Here is a 14,057-nt window from a genome sequence, read left to right as displayed (position 1 = left end):
CTCATGTGACCCCAGGCCTGTGTCCCCCCAAAAGCCCTCTCTCCCTGCCTGCACCTCAGCACTCTGCCTGCTCTGCCATGGGGCAGCCCCTGCCTCCCCTGGTTCCTCCCACAGGAAGGGGTGGCTGTGCCACCCCCCACCTCACCAGTGGGGCCACCCACACCCCAGGGCCCCCGACTCCCCAAAAGTGACCCACAGAGCTCAACACTGCATGGCGCCCATGGCTTTCACACGGCACCATGTGGCACGGCAAGCCCTGCAGCCGTGCTGCTGTCAGCTCTGGGGCACCATGGCCTGCAGCTGCACAGGCGAGACCCAGCTCCCCAGTGGCACTGGCATCCCAGGGTCTGGGTCCTCCCAGCCCCGCGCCTCCTGCACAGGACATGGTGCCCCAGGGGGAGGCTGGGGCCCCCGTGCTCCCCCAGCGCAGCTCCCCTGCTCCTGTCTGGGCCCGCCCAGCTTTGCCTGTCTCCACAGCTGGAGGCTTCACAGCCTCTGGGGTAGCCATGCCAGTGCCTGGACACTGTAGCAGCAGAAAAAAAAATTTTCTTGCCTTCGGATGGAATTTCCTTCTTGGTTTATTTTTATTAAATTGGTGCCCGTTGCCTCCCATGATACTGGGCACCACAGAGCAGAGCCCAGCTCCCTCAACCTCACACCCTGCCGGCGGGCAGCTGGGCTGAGCCTTTCAGAGTCTGGGGTGGGTGTGGGTTGTGGGTCAGCCTACTGGCTCCCCACAGGGAATGGGCTTGTTCCTGTCCCAGCCTGGTGCGCTACTTGTTCTGCTCCTTCCAGCAGGTGTTGAAGTCCCCCCAGCATGCCCAGCCACAGGACAGACTTTACTCTCCTTCCTGCCCTCTGCTCGGCTCCTGCTGGGATAGACCTGCCACATCCCTGGCTCCCAGCATACCAGGTAGGCAAGAGGAACCATGCAGCTCAAACCGCCTCAGCCTGGTCAGGGGCTCGTTACACATTTACCCCGTGTTAATGAGGCGGTACGGGCTGCTCCTGGCCTTCGGACCACAGGGATGCATTACAGGCAGCCACCCAGCCCCATAGCCCCAGCAGGGCAGGGCTTTGGGGGTCCCGTGGGGTGAGTCCCCTGGGCACGGGCACTGCAGCAGCAGCCACGTCTGTCTGGGCTGGGCTTTGCAGGAGCAGATGAGGCAGGGGAACAGAAACAAGCACCTTTGCTTTGGCACCCCTCCAGGCAGGGACAGGACCAAATGGGCAGGAATGGCTCCTTGGGGGCGTCAGGATGCTCCGCAGCTAGGATCAGGGTCCCAGGGCTTGCTCATGCTTCTCCTGGCTTCCCAGTGCAGGCAGAGGGGGTGGCAGCACCCTGGAGAGCCCTGGGGTCCCAAGGGGCTGTCCCCCTGAGCTGCTGACTAGGTCGCTGGGTGCACAGGGAGGACACGGGACACAGCTGCCTTTTGTTGGTGCCGGCCCCGGGAGCGGGGACCAGGGCTTTGCGTCCCCTCCCTCCGCCCCCGCCACTGGCGGGACTGGCGCCCGGCACTGAGGATTTGGGGTTTAAAGAGCAGGCGGCAGCCACAGCCCCGGCTCACCCGCTGGGCAAGAAGACAGACAAGCTCCGGCAGATCCCACACACCATAGCAGGTGAGACAGTAGCCGTGGGGCACCGGGCTTGCCCCATCGAAGGGGGCTGCGGGGTTGGGGGGCCAGGGCCGTGGAGCTGCCCAGGGGGCTGACAGGTTCCTGTCTCCCCTCAGTGGGTGCTGCATGCCGGCATGCTTGGACATAGTCCTGAGAGGGACATGAAGGCATCTCTGGGCATGAGCCACCTGCTTGTCCCTGTCACCCCATGGCTGAGTGGGGACCCTGAAGCCCTGTCCCAGCTGGGGTGGCAGGGGCACGCACCGCCGTATTGGGGGGTTTCCCTAGCAATGCCTCATCCCTGGACACTGGTTTACGGGAAAGGGGTGTTCACCCTGTGCCTTTCCACCCATGGCTCCTGCTGCATGCTCGCCTGCTTGGCCGCAAGCAGGGTTTGTCCTGGCTGGCACCTGGGCGAGCTCTGAGCCACTCGGGGAAGAGGGGAGCCCAATGCTGGGCACAGGGCTGAGCAGGAGCAGGAGCTGGGCCAGCAGACAAGGCCCTATTGTGCCGTGCCGGGGCTGCCGGCTCGCCCATCAATAGCCGCATTATGCTCAGTGACAGCCCCCCCCAGCCTTCCCAGCCGCCGTGGCTCTGCGGGAGCACCGTGGGAGGCAATCTAAAGTGGCTGTTGTGTTGGGGGGCCAGTGTGAAAGGAGGAGGGTGGGCAGGCAGGGTGCCGGGACCCCTCTGCCACCACCTGGCTGGGTGCTGCTGGGTGCTGTGATGGTGGGATGCTGCACTCCCTGGTGCCACCAGCTTTGGGGGCAAGATGCCCAGGATGGGGAGTGGGCCGGCTCAAGGGGCACCCGGGCACCTCTCTCCCTGCTCCCCTGCCCTTGCCATCCCACAGGTGAGTGCTGTGCCCAAGGTGGCTGGGCTGCACCGCTGAGCACTGTGCCGGGGCAGGGGCAAGCAAGTGTGCAGTGAGGGGCTGACATCAGCCCCGGGTGTGGATGCAGCTAGGCCAGTGGGAGCAGATGAAAGGTTCTGCATGCTTCTTAGTGAGGCACACCCCGGCTAAAATTACGACCCTGTGGCAGGGACATCAGCCTATTTTTACAGCCTGGAGGAGGTGGATGCCACCAATTGGTGTGGCATAGGGCAGGGCCAGAGGGTCTGGGGCAGGGCAGCAGGCAGGGCTGTTCAGCCAGAATCTCTCCTGCCTTCCCACCAGGATGGGGAGAGGGGTGGGCTGATGGCAGGAGCCTGCCAAAGCTCCTGCCTCACTGGGATGGTTTTGAGGAGCTTCAAGCTTAGGGGCTTTCAGTGCATGGGATGCAGCCCCGCTGTCTGCCCTGGAGCCTGGCTGCCAGCAGCCACAAAGCCGAGGGTGGATGGTCACCGTGGGGCAGCAGCATGGGATGAAGCCCAGGATCCCTCCCTTTCCCAAAAAGCCATTGTTGCACCGGGAGGATGGATGCCTCCTTCTTCATCACCACCCCAAAGGTTCACCATGCACCTTATGGCTCGGTCCCACAGCAGGGACACCCGATGATGGCACCCCAAACATGCTCAGGCACTGGGGTGCACCCAGCACCCTGCATCCCCTGGGTGGCCTGGCTCAGCCCAGTGTGGCATGGGGACAATTAAAAAGGGATTAGCTAGTCTACACCGGCATGGCACTGCCTGGAGCCGGCACCTAATCCCAGCAGGAATGTGCCTGGGCCACGCGGGTGCCTGCTGTGGGGGTCTTGCGCCAGCATGCTATGATGGAGGTGGTGGATGTAGGGTTGGGGGGGTGTATCCATAGACGGGGTGTGATCCCTAAGCTGGTGTCACCCCAAGACACCACCACCATGCTTGCACTACAAGTATGCAGCTGGCTCAGGTGCATCTGCTCGCCACTAGCCAAGCCCTCACGCCGGCATGCTTGGGACTCCATGGGCTCCGTCCCCTGCCTGGCACATCCTCCCCTTGCACCAGGGACATGGAAGCCACTTGAGACCTGATGCTAACCTGTGGCCCAACACCACATGCCACAGGGACATGCGACCACTTCCCTGCCTTCCTGCACAGCCAAGCCAGGCATGTCAGCAAGGAGAAACCAGCATGCCCATCAAAGTGGTGATGGGAGAGCTCCCTGTGGTATTCATGGCACAGTAGGGCCCAACTCTCCCCACTGGAAAATCCACAGGCTGTGCTGGGGAGCAGGTCTTGGGATGGAGGAGCCATGCAGGCAGCTGGTGAGGAGCCCCATGCTGGGGGGACTCCCAAAGGAGTCCTAAAACCACATCTCTGGTGCTGTCGCAAACCACCAAGGGCTTTTTGGGGTGGCCAGGCCCAGGGGGTACCAGCTTAGAGGCCATGACCGGGCCATAGGTGCAGGCTGGGGTGAGGATGCCTCTCCACCCTCTGCACACTCCCCTCCCCCCAGCAAGCTGGGAGTGTCGCTGGGAGTGCAGGCAAAGGCCATCCTGCTGCACAAGTGTATCTCTTGGCTGGGGAGCATGCCAAGCCCAGGTGGCACGGGGATACCTACGGCACTGGTTGGCATGACACAGCTCACCTTGTTCCCCTGGTTTTTGGCTGGCCCCAGCCAGGATGGCTCCACCAGGGCAGAGGGATGCTCCTTAGCTCCCAGGGAGATGAGGGGCCACCCTGGAGCCCCCCCACTCTGGGTCATCCCGCAGGTCCCTGTGGCATCACCAGGACTCTCCCAGCAAGGTACTGTTCCCGTTTGGGGTGCAGGACTTGTCCCCATGCTTGTGGCTAGTGGATGCCCATCTCCCTTCATGCAGGCTCTCCAGCTGGTCCTGGTCACCCATCCGATGGCATGCATACATCCCACACCGTGCCAGCTCGCCCACCAGCACAGAAGGTGTGGGAGCTGTTGACTGCTGCCTTACCACCGTGCCACCCCCAGGAGCCCTGCGGAGGCGGAGAGGTGCCGTTTCCTTCCACAAACACCGCTGGGGGCTCGGGTGCTGCCAGCAGAGCTACCGATGCTCACTGGAGCCGGAACCGCCAGGGGAGATTTGGCCCAGGCAGCGGTCCCCGGGCACGGATCTGCTGGCAGCAGGGAAGGGATCAAAGAGCGAAGGCGCCAGCACCTGCTCGCACCGCTGGCGGTGACACCCACGCGCTGGCGGGAAGCCAGGCCACCAGCACCTGGCTGTGCGGCCGTCCCTGGGGTTGGCAGCGAGCGTGGGCATGAGGGCGGGACGCTGGTGGCGATGCTCCTTCCAGCTGGGGACCGTCACCGTGCCAGAGCCCGGCAGCTTCAGTGCTTGCCAGGATCACCCGCTGGGGCGGGAAGGGGTGGCCAGCGGGCGACGTGGCGCATCCCTCCCGCGCCGTTTTTTCCGGGATGGAAGCCCGGCCCTTCTGACGCCTGATGGTTTCTCCAGGCGGAGCTGCTGCCTGCGAGGTCCCTGCAGGGCTCCGGGGCTGGGGTGACAGTGACGTCACCTGGCCACCTCACCATGCCAAACCGAGAGCAGCACCAGCTGAAAAGGTCCCAGTTGGGTGGAGGGAAACTGAGGCAGGGTGCTGGCACAGCACAGGAAGGTGCCCACTGTGCAGGGTTAGGCATGGCATCCCTGTCCCCTGGCAGGCTGGGACAGTGGGGACAGGGATGCCGTGCCCGATCCTGTGGGGGCCACCCAGCCCAAAGTCCTGCTGCAGTGCCTGGGCAAAGTCTTACAGCAGAGTAACCCCTGCCATACCGGTGCCAGCGGCTCCGCAGCCCTCCAACCCCCTCCCCTCACTATCCCTGTCCCCCTTGCCACCCATGATGCTGGGCTGGCACTCAGCACCGTGGCACAGCCAGGAGGGGAACAAGCGCTGGCCACCAGCCTGCCAGCACGCCGGTGTGCCCAGGCTGGCAGCAGGAGGGTTACCGGCAGTGAGACGGAAGGGCATTGTCCAGGCACCCTGCCTGGCACGGCTGCTCCTGCCTGCTGCTGGCCTGCCTGTGCCTGCCTGCCACGCTCCCACTGCCTGTTGAACCCACCTGCACTTGCACCTGACCAGCCTGCACCCACTGCCGGGCTGCCGGCACCTGCTGCCACCCTGCGACTGCTGCCAGCCTGCCTGCACCCACTGCTGGCCTGCCTGCACCTGCTGCCCACCTGCCTGTGCTCACTGCCGGCCCACCTGCACCGGCTGCCTGCCTGTACCCCCTGCCTCCCCACTTACCCTGCACCTGCCTGCATCCCCTGCCTGCCTGCACCCCCTGCCTCATGCTGGACCTGCCTTCCTGGACTCCTGCACCCGCAGGTAGGGACATCCAGGGGCACGGAGGGGGGAGCAAGGCCGGGGGTGGCCCCCGGGGCAGCCCATGTTCCCCCCGGCCCCCAGCCCTGCCTGCCGAGGCGCGCGTGGCCCCGCTGCCGGCAGCGCTCGGCACTTGCTATTCTTGGCAGCAGCGGCTGGAAAATGGGAGGCAGCGGAGGAATTTTGTTTGCTCCGGGCTGGGCCCGGGCCAGACATCTGGGCTGCAGCTGAGCGGGGCGCGGGACCGGCCCCCCGCCACCCCCGGCACGGCCTCCGGTGCCCCCCGGCACGGCCCCTGCACACCCCGGCGCGGCCCGTGGCACCCCACGCGCGGCCGGAGCTGACAGCTCGGGGGATGAGGCGGCCCCGCCACGCGTGTGCCGAGCCACTCGTGTGCCCAGCGTGGACGCTCGGCCCTGCCCTGGGGGCAGCGGGTGTCACCGCGGGTGTCACCCACGGGGGGTGGCAGCACGGCTCCCCGCGGGTGTGCGCGCGTGTGAGCGTGCCTGGGTGATTTTGCACGCCTGTGCCTGCGTGTGAGTGGGTGTGTGTGCACGTGTGGGTGAGTCTGAGCGTGCCCGGGTGGTTTTGCCTGTGCGTGTTTTTGCACGTCTGCACGCGCGTGCGAGTGCCCGCGAGTGTGTGCTTGCACGCGGGTGCGGGTGCCGGGCCGGCCGGGCCTCGGGTGGCACCCGCGTATGCGCTCGCACGCGCACGAGTGTGCGTACCCACGCGTGCCCACACGTGCGCGCCCGTGTCCGCGTGCCCCCCGGGCGGGCCGCGCCCGCCGCCCCGCCCCGCCCCGCCGGGGCCGCCCCGCTCCCTCCCGGCGGACGCGGAGGGCGGGGCCGGGCCGGGCCGAGCCGAGCCGGGACCCAGGTGGGTGCCGGGGGCCGGGCAGGGTGCGGGGGCTGCCGGGGCTGCTACGGGGGCTGGCCTGGGCCGGGGTCTCTGCCTTTCCGTCGGGGGACTCTGCCCGGGCGGGCAGAGGGGCGCTGGCGGTGAGGTCGGGGGCCCGGCTGGCACCGGGAGGCTGGGGGCTGGGTCTGCCCCGGCTGGCACCGAGGGGTCGCGGAGGGCTGGGTCCGTGCCGGGGCTGGCACTGGGGGGGCGGGGCCGGGGTCGGTACCGGCGGACCTGGGGGGTTGGCACCGGGGGTCTCGGTGGTGGCGTCTGTCAGTGCTGGCACCGCGGGGCTCCGGTGCTGCCGCTGCTGCCCGCCCCTCCCAACCTGCCCCCCGTGCCAGCATCGGGCCGGGGAAGCCGGCGGGGGAGGGGGGGCGGGAGTCCGTGCCCGAGGGTCTGCCCCGGCCCTCCCGGCGGGTGCTGGCAGGTGCCGGGCAGGCGGGAGGACCCATGGTGCCCCCGCCACGGCCCTTGCTGGCTGGTGGCTGGAGGGGCTGGCAGGGCCCCGTGGGTCCCCCGCCTTATCCCAGCACCTCTGGAAATGCCATTAGCGCCTGCTGCCCTCGCGCCAGGCCAGCGGGCAGCCCAGCCCTGCGGCGCTGTGCCCGGCCGGGGCCGCTGCCCGCTGCCCACCAGGACTCACTCCCACCCTGCCAGCCCCGGAGGGGGCTGCCCCTGCCCGTAGGAGCCCAGGGCAAGCTCTGGCCAGCTGTGCTGGGCAGCAGGCAGACGTGCCCTGATCTGTGCCGGGCACCGCCATGCACGCGTGCCTTCTCTGGTCTGGCTCCCACCGTGCCTGAGCAGGACGGCAGATCCTGGGGCAGTTGCACCCACCCCGGTGGCACAGCGAGGCTTCAGTCATCACCGGTGTCCCAGCGAGGGCCTGGGGGCTGTGGCAGGGGTGAAACCCATCGGCCGTGCCAGGGGCTGGTGGCCGGCGTGGCTGAGCTTGTGCTTCGCATGTGGCGCAGGGAGGTGCCGGCTGGCACGTCCCAGCTGCCTGCAGCTGCCCGGGGCTGCTGCGGCCCGGCAGGCGAGGTGGGGAGCTGCGTGTTGGCGTGGTGCTCACGATAACCATCGCCTCCTGCTCCCCAGGGCAGAGCGTGCCAGTGCTGGAGCCAGGGAAGCTCTTCCCTACCCTGTGGTGGGAGCCCATGAGGGTAGTGGGCATGCTGGCATAAGCCCCTCCAGGAGCTGTGGGCACCTGCTCAGCCAGAGCCCCCCCCAAACCCAGCTCCCGTTTGCAGGGTGGTACAAGGAGGTCCAGGGGCCAAACTGTGGGGGCTGTAGCAGTGGAGGAAACTGAGTCACGGAACCCTGCGACTCCCACAGTGGCCAGTTTGCCTGGTGCTCAGGAGTGTGCTGCCTGCCTAGAGTGCCCTGTCCGGCTGGCACCACCCAGGTGCTTGCCCTGTCCTTGTCCCCATCCCCACAGGACAGCTCTCTGCTTGCAGGCAGGAATGGGCAGAGCCCGCACCCTCCTGCTGGCAGGGCTTGAGCCGGCATGGGGAGGGCTGGGTGCTGCTTGGCTGGGCTGCCTCAGTTTCCCCATGTGCAGGAGTGGGAGGGCTGTTCCTGGAGCAACTTAGGTTCAGGGTTGGATTAATGGGGGCTTAAAAACCAGGAAGAGATGTGGCTGGCTCGTGGCCCCCCCATAATCACCAGGTCAAGTCCAGTAGGAGGGGTCCCCTCGTGCTGTGCCGGGGTTGCCCTGTGCCGGTGCTTGGGGCTCTCTGGATCCCATCAGCAGCTCCGGGGAGGGATCGTGGTCTGGGGGCTGCGGGGAGGGGGCTGTAACCCGAGCTGAGGTCTTGCTTCTCTGCCCTAGCTGTGGGGCCGCCAGCCAGACCCCAGCCATGAGCCGCACGCTGCTCCTGCTCCTGCTCCTGCTGCGCAGCACCGCCGCCGCCGCCGGTCACCCCCCGCCTGCTGCCACCCCCCGCCTCAAGCTGGCCTTCCCCGGTGAGCCTGGGACACGGGCAGGGTTGGGGGACGTGGGGTCAGGTGCCAGTGCACTGGTTCTGTGTCACCACCCAGCATCGTCCCGGGGGATGGGAGCATCTGGGTGGGTGGGTGGGGTGGGCAGCATGATGTGAGGGGTGCAAGCCCCCAGCTCTGCCACTGCACCGGCACTAGTGCTGCCTGGCACTGGCACGGGCTGCCACGTTCCTTGCCTGTTGCCAGCCCCCCAGGGCCACCTGCCTGCTCTTGGGGCTGTGCTTGCACTTGGGCCTTCACTCCTGGCCCCAGGCATGTGCCCACTCAGGTGCCTGTGCCCCTGCGGTGCACCGCGGTGGCACTCCTCAGCCACAGCTCTGCCATGCCTGGCGGGGATGCCGTGCCAGCCGTGGAGCTGTTGCTGTGCCCTGACTGGCCACCCCATGGGCTCCAGCACAGTGCGGGGGGCTTTGTCCGGCGGCAGGTCCAGGCAAGCGCTCTCCTCCCAGCCTGACAAAGGGCTGTTTGTTCCCGCCACGGTGGGATTAGCGCCACGGGGCAGGGAATGGCCCCTTCTCCCCCACCTCCTGCCGCCGGGGCAGGCGGTGCAGGGATGGGTGCTGGGCTTGTTTGAGAATGGGTGCTGGGTGGTGTAGGGATGGGTGCTGAGCTGGTTCAAGGATGGGCGCTGGGTGATGTGGGGATGGGTGCTGGGCCAACACCAGGATCGGTGCTGGGGGGTGTGGGGATGGGTGCTGGGCCAACACAGGGATGGGTGCTGGGAGATGTGGGGATGGGTGCTGGGCCAACACAGGGACGGGTGAACCTGGTCAAGCCAGTGGGACAGGTTTGGGGGAGGGGATGGCATGGCAGGGGGGCCATGGCCAGACCCAAGTCCCCCTGGGGCATGTGTCTGGGGCAGGGGAGTGTGCCAGGCAGTGGCAGGTGCCGCAGCAGGGCTGGGCTGAGCAGTGCCGGCGGGTCCCAGCAGAGCTGCAGGCTCGCCACGGGCTGCGCCTCTTCGCGCTGGAGCGCTCATGCTGCTATGAGGCCCTGCTGCTGGACGAGGAGCGTGGCCGCCTCTTCGCTGGTGCCCAGAACCACCTCCTCTCCTTGGCCCTGGATGACATCAGCCAGAGGGACAGGAAGGTAATGGGGGGGGACATGACACACGATGGCTGGGCAGCCATGGGCACACCTCAGTGCTGTGAGCATCTCCCTCTCCCCCTGCAGATCTACTGGCCGGCGCCAGTGGAGTGGAGGGAAGAGTGCAACTGGGCAGGCAAGGACATCACTGTGAGCGCCGGGGGGTGCCAAGGGGAGCCAGGGGAGTGCTGGGGGGCTGCCCTCAGCACTGCCTCCCCATGCCCTCCATCCCCAGGTTGAGTGCATGAACTTTGTGAAGATCCTGCACCCCTACAACCGGACCCACCTGTATGCCTGTGGCACCGGTGCCTTCCATCCTGTTTGTGCCTTTGTGGAGGCTGGCCAGCACGCAGAGGTGAGCCCCCTCCCAGCACCGCTGTGGCCCCTTCGCTGCCACCGCCTGCCCACCGCCTGTCCTTACCTCTCTTCAGGAGCCCGTCTTCAAGCTGGACCCCCGGCGCACTGAGGATGGCAAGGGGAAGAGCCCGTATGACCCCCGGCATACAGCTGCCTCCGTCCTCGTGGGTAAGGGGGAGCTGAGCCCAGCGCTGGGGGCCAGTGTGGCAGGGAGGTGCTGGGGGGACTCCCGTAACGCTTCCCTTGGTGCCTACCAGGCGAGGAGCTCTACTCTGGGGTGGCCACCGATCTGATGGGCCGTGACTTTACCATCTTCCGCAGCCTGGGCCGGCGTCCCTCCATCCGCACTGAGCAGCATGACTCCCGCTGGCTCAACGGTCAGTGCTGGGAAGTGGGAGGGCGGCGGGGCTGCTGGCACCCCGGCGTGGCATCGCTGCTCCCTGGAGGCATCAGGGCAATGAGTCCTCCAGGCCCGGCCGCACCCTGTCCTCTGCTGCCTGTGGAGGGTGGTTTGGGGGGTCCTCGTGCCCTCTGCAGACCCCTGGTGCCCAGTGGGGTCCCACCCTCACTCTGCCTCTGCCCTGCAGCTGGGCAGGGGGGGGACCCCGGCAGGTGCCCCAGGCTCCCTGGGGAGCAGAGCTAGCAGGGGCACTGGAGATGGCACCTCTCTGCCCCCAGAGCCCAAGTTCGTGGCCGTTTTTTGGGTGCCGGAGAGCGAGGACCCTGACGATGACAAGATCTACTTCTTCTTCCGTGAGACTGCGGTGGAGCGGCAGCAGGGGCTGGGCAAGACCAGCTTTGCCCGCATTGGCCAGATCTGCCGGGTGAGAGCATCCACAGACAGGTGGCCAGGGGGCCGGGAGTGCCCATTGGTTCCACCAGCTGCTGCTGATGCTGGTGCCCTCCTTTTCCTGACAGAATGATATGGGTGGGCAGCGCAGCCTGGTGAACAAGTGGACAACCTTCCTGAAGGCTCGGCTTGTCTGTGCTGTACCAGGACCTGACGGGGCAGACACCCACTTTGATGAGCTCCGTGAGTGCAGGGCAGGGGCAGCCCCCCAGGGTGGCTGTGGGTGTCCCTGGCACATTGGGGTGACACTGGTGCCCACCCTCCCTCCTTGCAGGGGATGTTTTCCTGCTGCAGACAAGGGACAAGCGCAACCCCCTGGTCTACGCCGTCTTCTCCACCTCCAGGTCGAGACCCCTCCCCACTGCTCCCTCTGTGCCCAGTGGTGCCCTCCTCACCCCTCACATCATCCTCTCTCTCTCCCACCAGCTCTGTTTTCCAGGGCTCTGCTGTCTGTGTTTACACCATGGCTGACATCCGCCGGGCTTTCCTGGGCCCCTTTGCTCACAAGGAAGGTCCCAACTACCAGTGGGTGTCGTACCAGGGGCGCGTGCCATACCCCCGCCCGGGCATGGTATGTGGTGCAGGGGTGTCCTGGCTGGTGCCACTGGTGGATGCTGGTACTCAGGGTGGGGGCACTGGGGAGCAAGACCCTGCTCAGCCAGCACCACCTCCCCGCAGTGCCCCAGCAAAACCTTTGGCACCTTCGGCTCCACCAAGGACTTCCCAGACGAAGTGATCCAGTTCGCCCGGCACCACCCACTGATGTACAACCCAGTGCTGCCACATGGCCAGCGTCCCCTCTTCCTGCAAGCCGCCATGCCCTACACCTTCACCCGCATCGCCGTGGACCATGTCACCGCTGCTGATGGGCACTACGATGTCCTCTTCATCGGCACAGGTACATGGTGGCCCCGGGGCTGGGGCAGGGTGGGTGGCTGGGGGATGACAGGGCTGGGATCCGCAGCCTTAGTTCTCCCTGCCTGCAGATGTGGGCACAGTGCTGAAGGTGGTCTCGGTGCCCAAGGAGAGCTGGCACCACATGGAGCCACTGCTGCTGGAGGAGCTGCAAGTCTTCCAGGTGAGGGAGGCGTTCTGCACGCCCCCCAAGTTGGACCCCCGTCACCCCATTGTGCTGCCTGTGCTCTGAGTTGTGCCGGGGCACTCCAGCTGCCAGGACATGGGAGCCGGCAAGCTGGATGCCTGGGTCCTCCTGCGCACTCTAACTCCTGCCGACGCTCTGCCTGCAGGATGCCTCCCCCATCACCAGCTTGCAGCTCTCCTCCAAGCGGGTAAGGGAGGACTCCAGCTGGGTCCCCGTGTCCCACCGTGAATTTGCCTGGCTCCATGCTGCAGTGCAGGGGTGCTCAGCTGTGCTCTGTCCCCCCAACCCCAGCAACAGCTCTATGTTGGCTCAACTACGGCGCTGGCCCAGCTGCCCCTGCACCGCTGTGGCGCCTATGGCAAAGCCTGCGCCGAGTGCTGCCTGGCCCGGGACCCGTACTGTGCCTGGGATGGCACTGCCTGCACCCGCTACGTGCCCAACACCAAGAGGTAGGTGAAGTGCCGGGCTGTGGTGCTGAGGTGGCCCACCTGCCCCGAGGCCATGGTGAGGGATGCAGGTCCTGCTGCTGCATCCCCTGCTCTTCCCCAACCTCCCCACAGGCGTTTCCGCCGGCAGGATGTCCGCAACGGTGACCCCAATGTGCTCTGCTCCGAAGGTGAGCTAGGATCTGGCTGGGGGTTGGGGGTCAGCCCTACCAGTGTGGGGGCTGACAGCCAGGCTATGTCCCCCCAGACCCCCGCCGGGGCAGCGTACCCCAGAAGCAGCTCTATGGGGTGGAGGGCAGCACCGCCTTCCTGGAGTGCATCCCCAAATCCCTGCAAGCCCGTGTCTTCTGGATGTACCAGCGCACCCCAGATGACCCCCAGCAAGAGGTAGGCTCTCCCCAGCTGGGTGCCGCTGGTAGGACCTTGCTGTGCCAAGCTGACCACCTGTCCCTGTGGGTGCTGCAGGTGCAGATGGATGAGCGGGTGGTGCGGACAGAGCGGGGTGTCCTGCTGCGCAGTGTGCAGCGTGCTGACGCCGGCCTCTACCTCTGCCACGCCACCGAGCATGGCTTCACCCAGCCCCTGCTGCGGCTCTCCCTGGAGGTGATCAGCGCCAGGCAGGCAGCAGGCATGGCGCCTGACGGAGACCTCCAGCTCATCGCTGGCCCCGCTGGACGCAAGGTCTGGTACAGGGACTTCCTCCAGCTGGTGGAGCGCCCGCCGCTGGGGGCTGCGGACAGAGTCTGCCAGCGGCTCTGGAGCCGGAGAAGACCCCCCCCGCCCCCCCGCGCCCAAGCTGGACCCCCCAGCCGTGGGCAGAGTGAGGAGCTGCGCAAAGCCCGACACCGGCGCACCCATGAGGGGCCGCGGGCCGAGCGGGGCCCCCGCAGCGCATCCCCCTGGTGACCCCGGGGCCAGCCCCGGGCACCGGGCTCTGCCTAGGAGCGGGGCCGCGGGCAGGGGCAAAGCCCCCCACTGGCCTCGGCCGCCCCACCGGCAGCACCGGAGCTGGGCGTGGCAGCGGCTGGGGGCTGCAGCTCCAGGGCCAGGAGGGCAGCCGGGCTGATCACCAACCCTGAGGGGCTGCTGGCCATCCTTGTCACCAGCTCCAGCACTGGTGGGGACACCCAGCCGGCTGCTGGCACCGCAGAGCCACCAAAATATTTATTAACGGCTGTTACGGATGAATGTAAACCTGCCCCAGTGGGAGGGCAGCAGGGCCAGGCTGTGCTCCCCTGGGCATGGTGCCGAGGGGGTTGGGGCAGCAGGGCCACCCTCGGGTCCCAGAGAGCTGCAGGCAGGAACGGGACTCTGGAGGGGCAGGACAGGCGCTGGCGGGACGCTGGAGGCCCGGCAGGAGGAGGGGTGCCCAGAGCAGAGATGTGGGGGGGCACAGAGGTAGTGCCCAGTGCCCCTGGTGCAGAGCAGCAGCGCGAGGGGGCTTGTACTAATTGAGCACAATAAAGCAGAGGATTCA

The 14,057-nt window shown here is 67.0% G+C and overlaps 1 protein-coding gene across 6 annotated transcripts; it reads left to right on the top strand.

The window, feature by feature from the left end:
- The first annotated feature begins 744 nt into the window (after window positions 1-744).
- Window positions 745-14,057, top strand: SEMA3B (semaphorin 3B). Of its 6 annotated transcripts, XM_037387086.1 has the most exons (19): window positions 1,089-1,620; window positions 4,359-4,504; window positions 8,570-8,703; window positions 9,668-9,828; window positions 9,913-9,975; window positions 10,061-10,180; window positions 10,257-10,350; window positions 10,440-10,559; window positions 10,861-11,006; window positions 11,101-11,215; window positions 11,307-11,376; window positions 11,459-11,603; window positions 11,711-11,930; window positions 12,019-12,110; window positions 12,280-12,321; window positions 12,426-12,583; window positions 12,695-12,750; window positions 12,828-12,967; window positions 13,046-14,057. In XM_037387086.1, exons 3-19 carry the CDS (start codon window positions 8,598-8,600, stop codon window positions 13,484-13,486), a joined length of 2,289 nt encoding a protein of 762 aa, XP_037242983.1. In that variant the 5' UTR covers window positions 1,089-1,620; window positions 4,359-4,504; window positions 8,570-8,597; the 3' UTR covers window positions 13,487-14,057. The 6 variants fall into 6 exon arrangements, with proteins under 6 accessions (XP_037242987.1, XP_037242983.1, XP_037242982.1 ...); XM_037387090.1 differs by lacking the exons at window positions 1,089-1,620; window positions 4,359-4,504 and adding an exon at window positions 745-913; XM_037387085.1 differs by lacking the exon at window positions 4,359-4,504.

Source organism: Falco rusticolus, chromosome 4 (genome assembly GCF_015220075.1).
Source record: "Falco rusticolus isolate bFalRus1 chromosome 4, bFalRus1.pri, whole genome shotgun sequence".
In the NCBI taxonomy this organism is placed as follows: Eukaryota; Metazoa; Chordata; class Aves; order Falconiformes; family Falconidae; genus Falco; species Falco rusticolus.
This window is presented reverse-complemented; position numbering and strand designations above follow the sequence as displayed.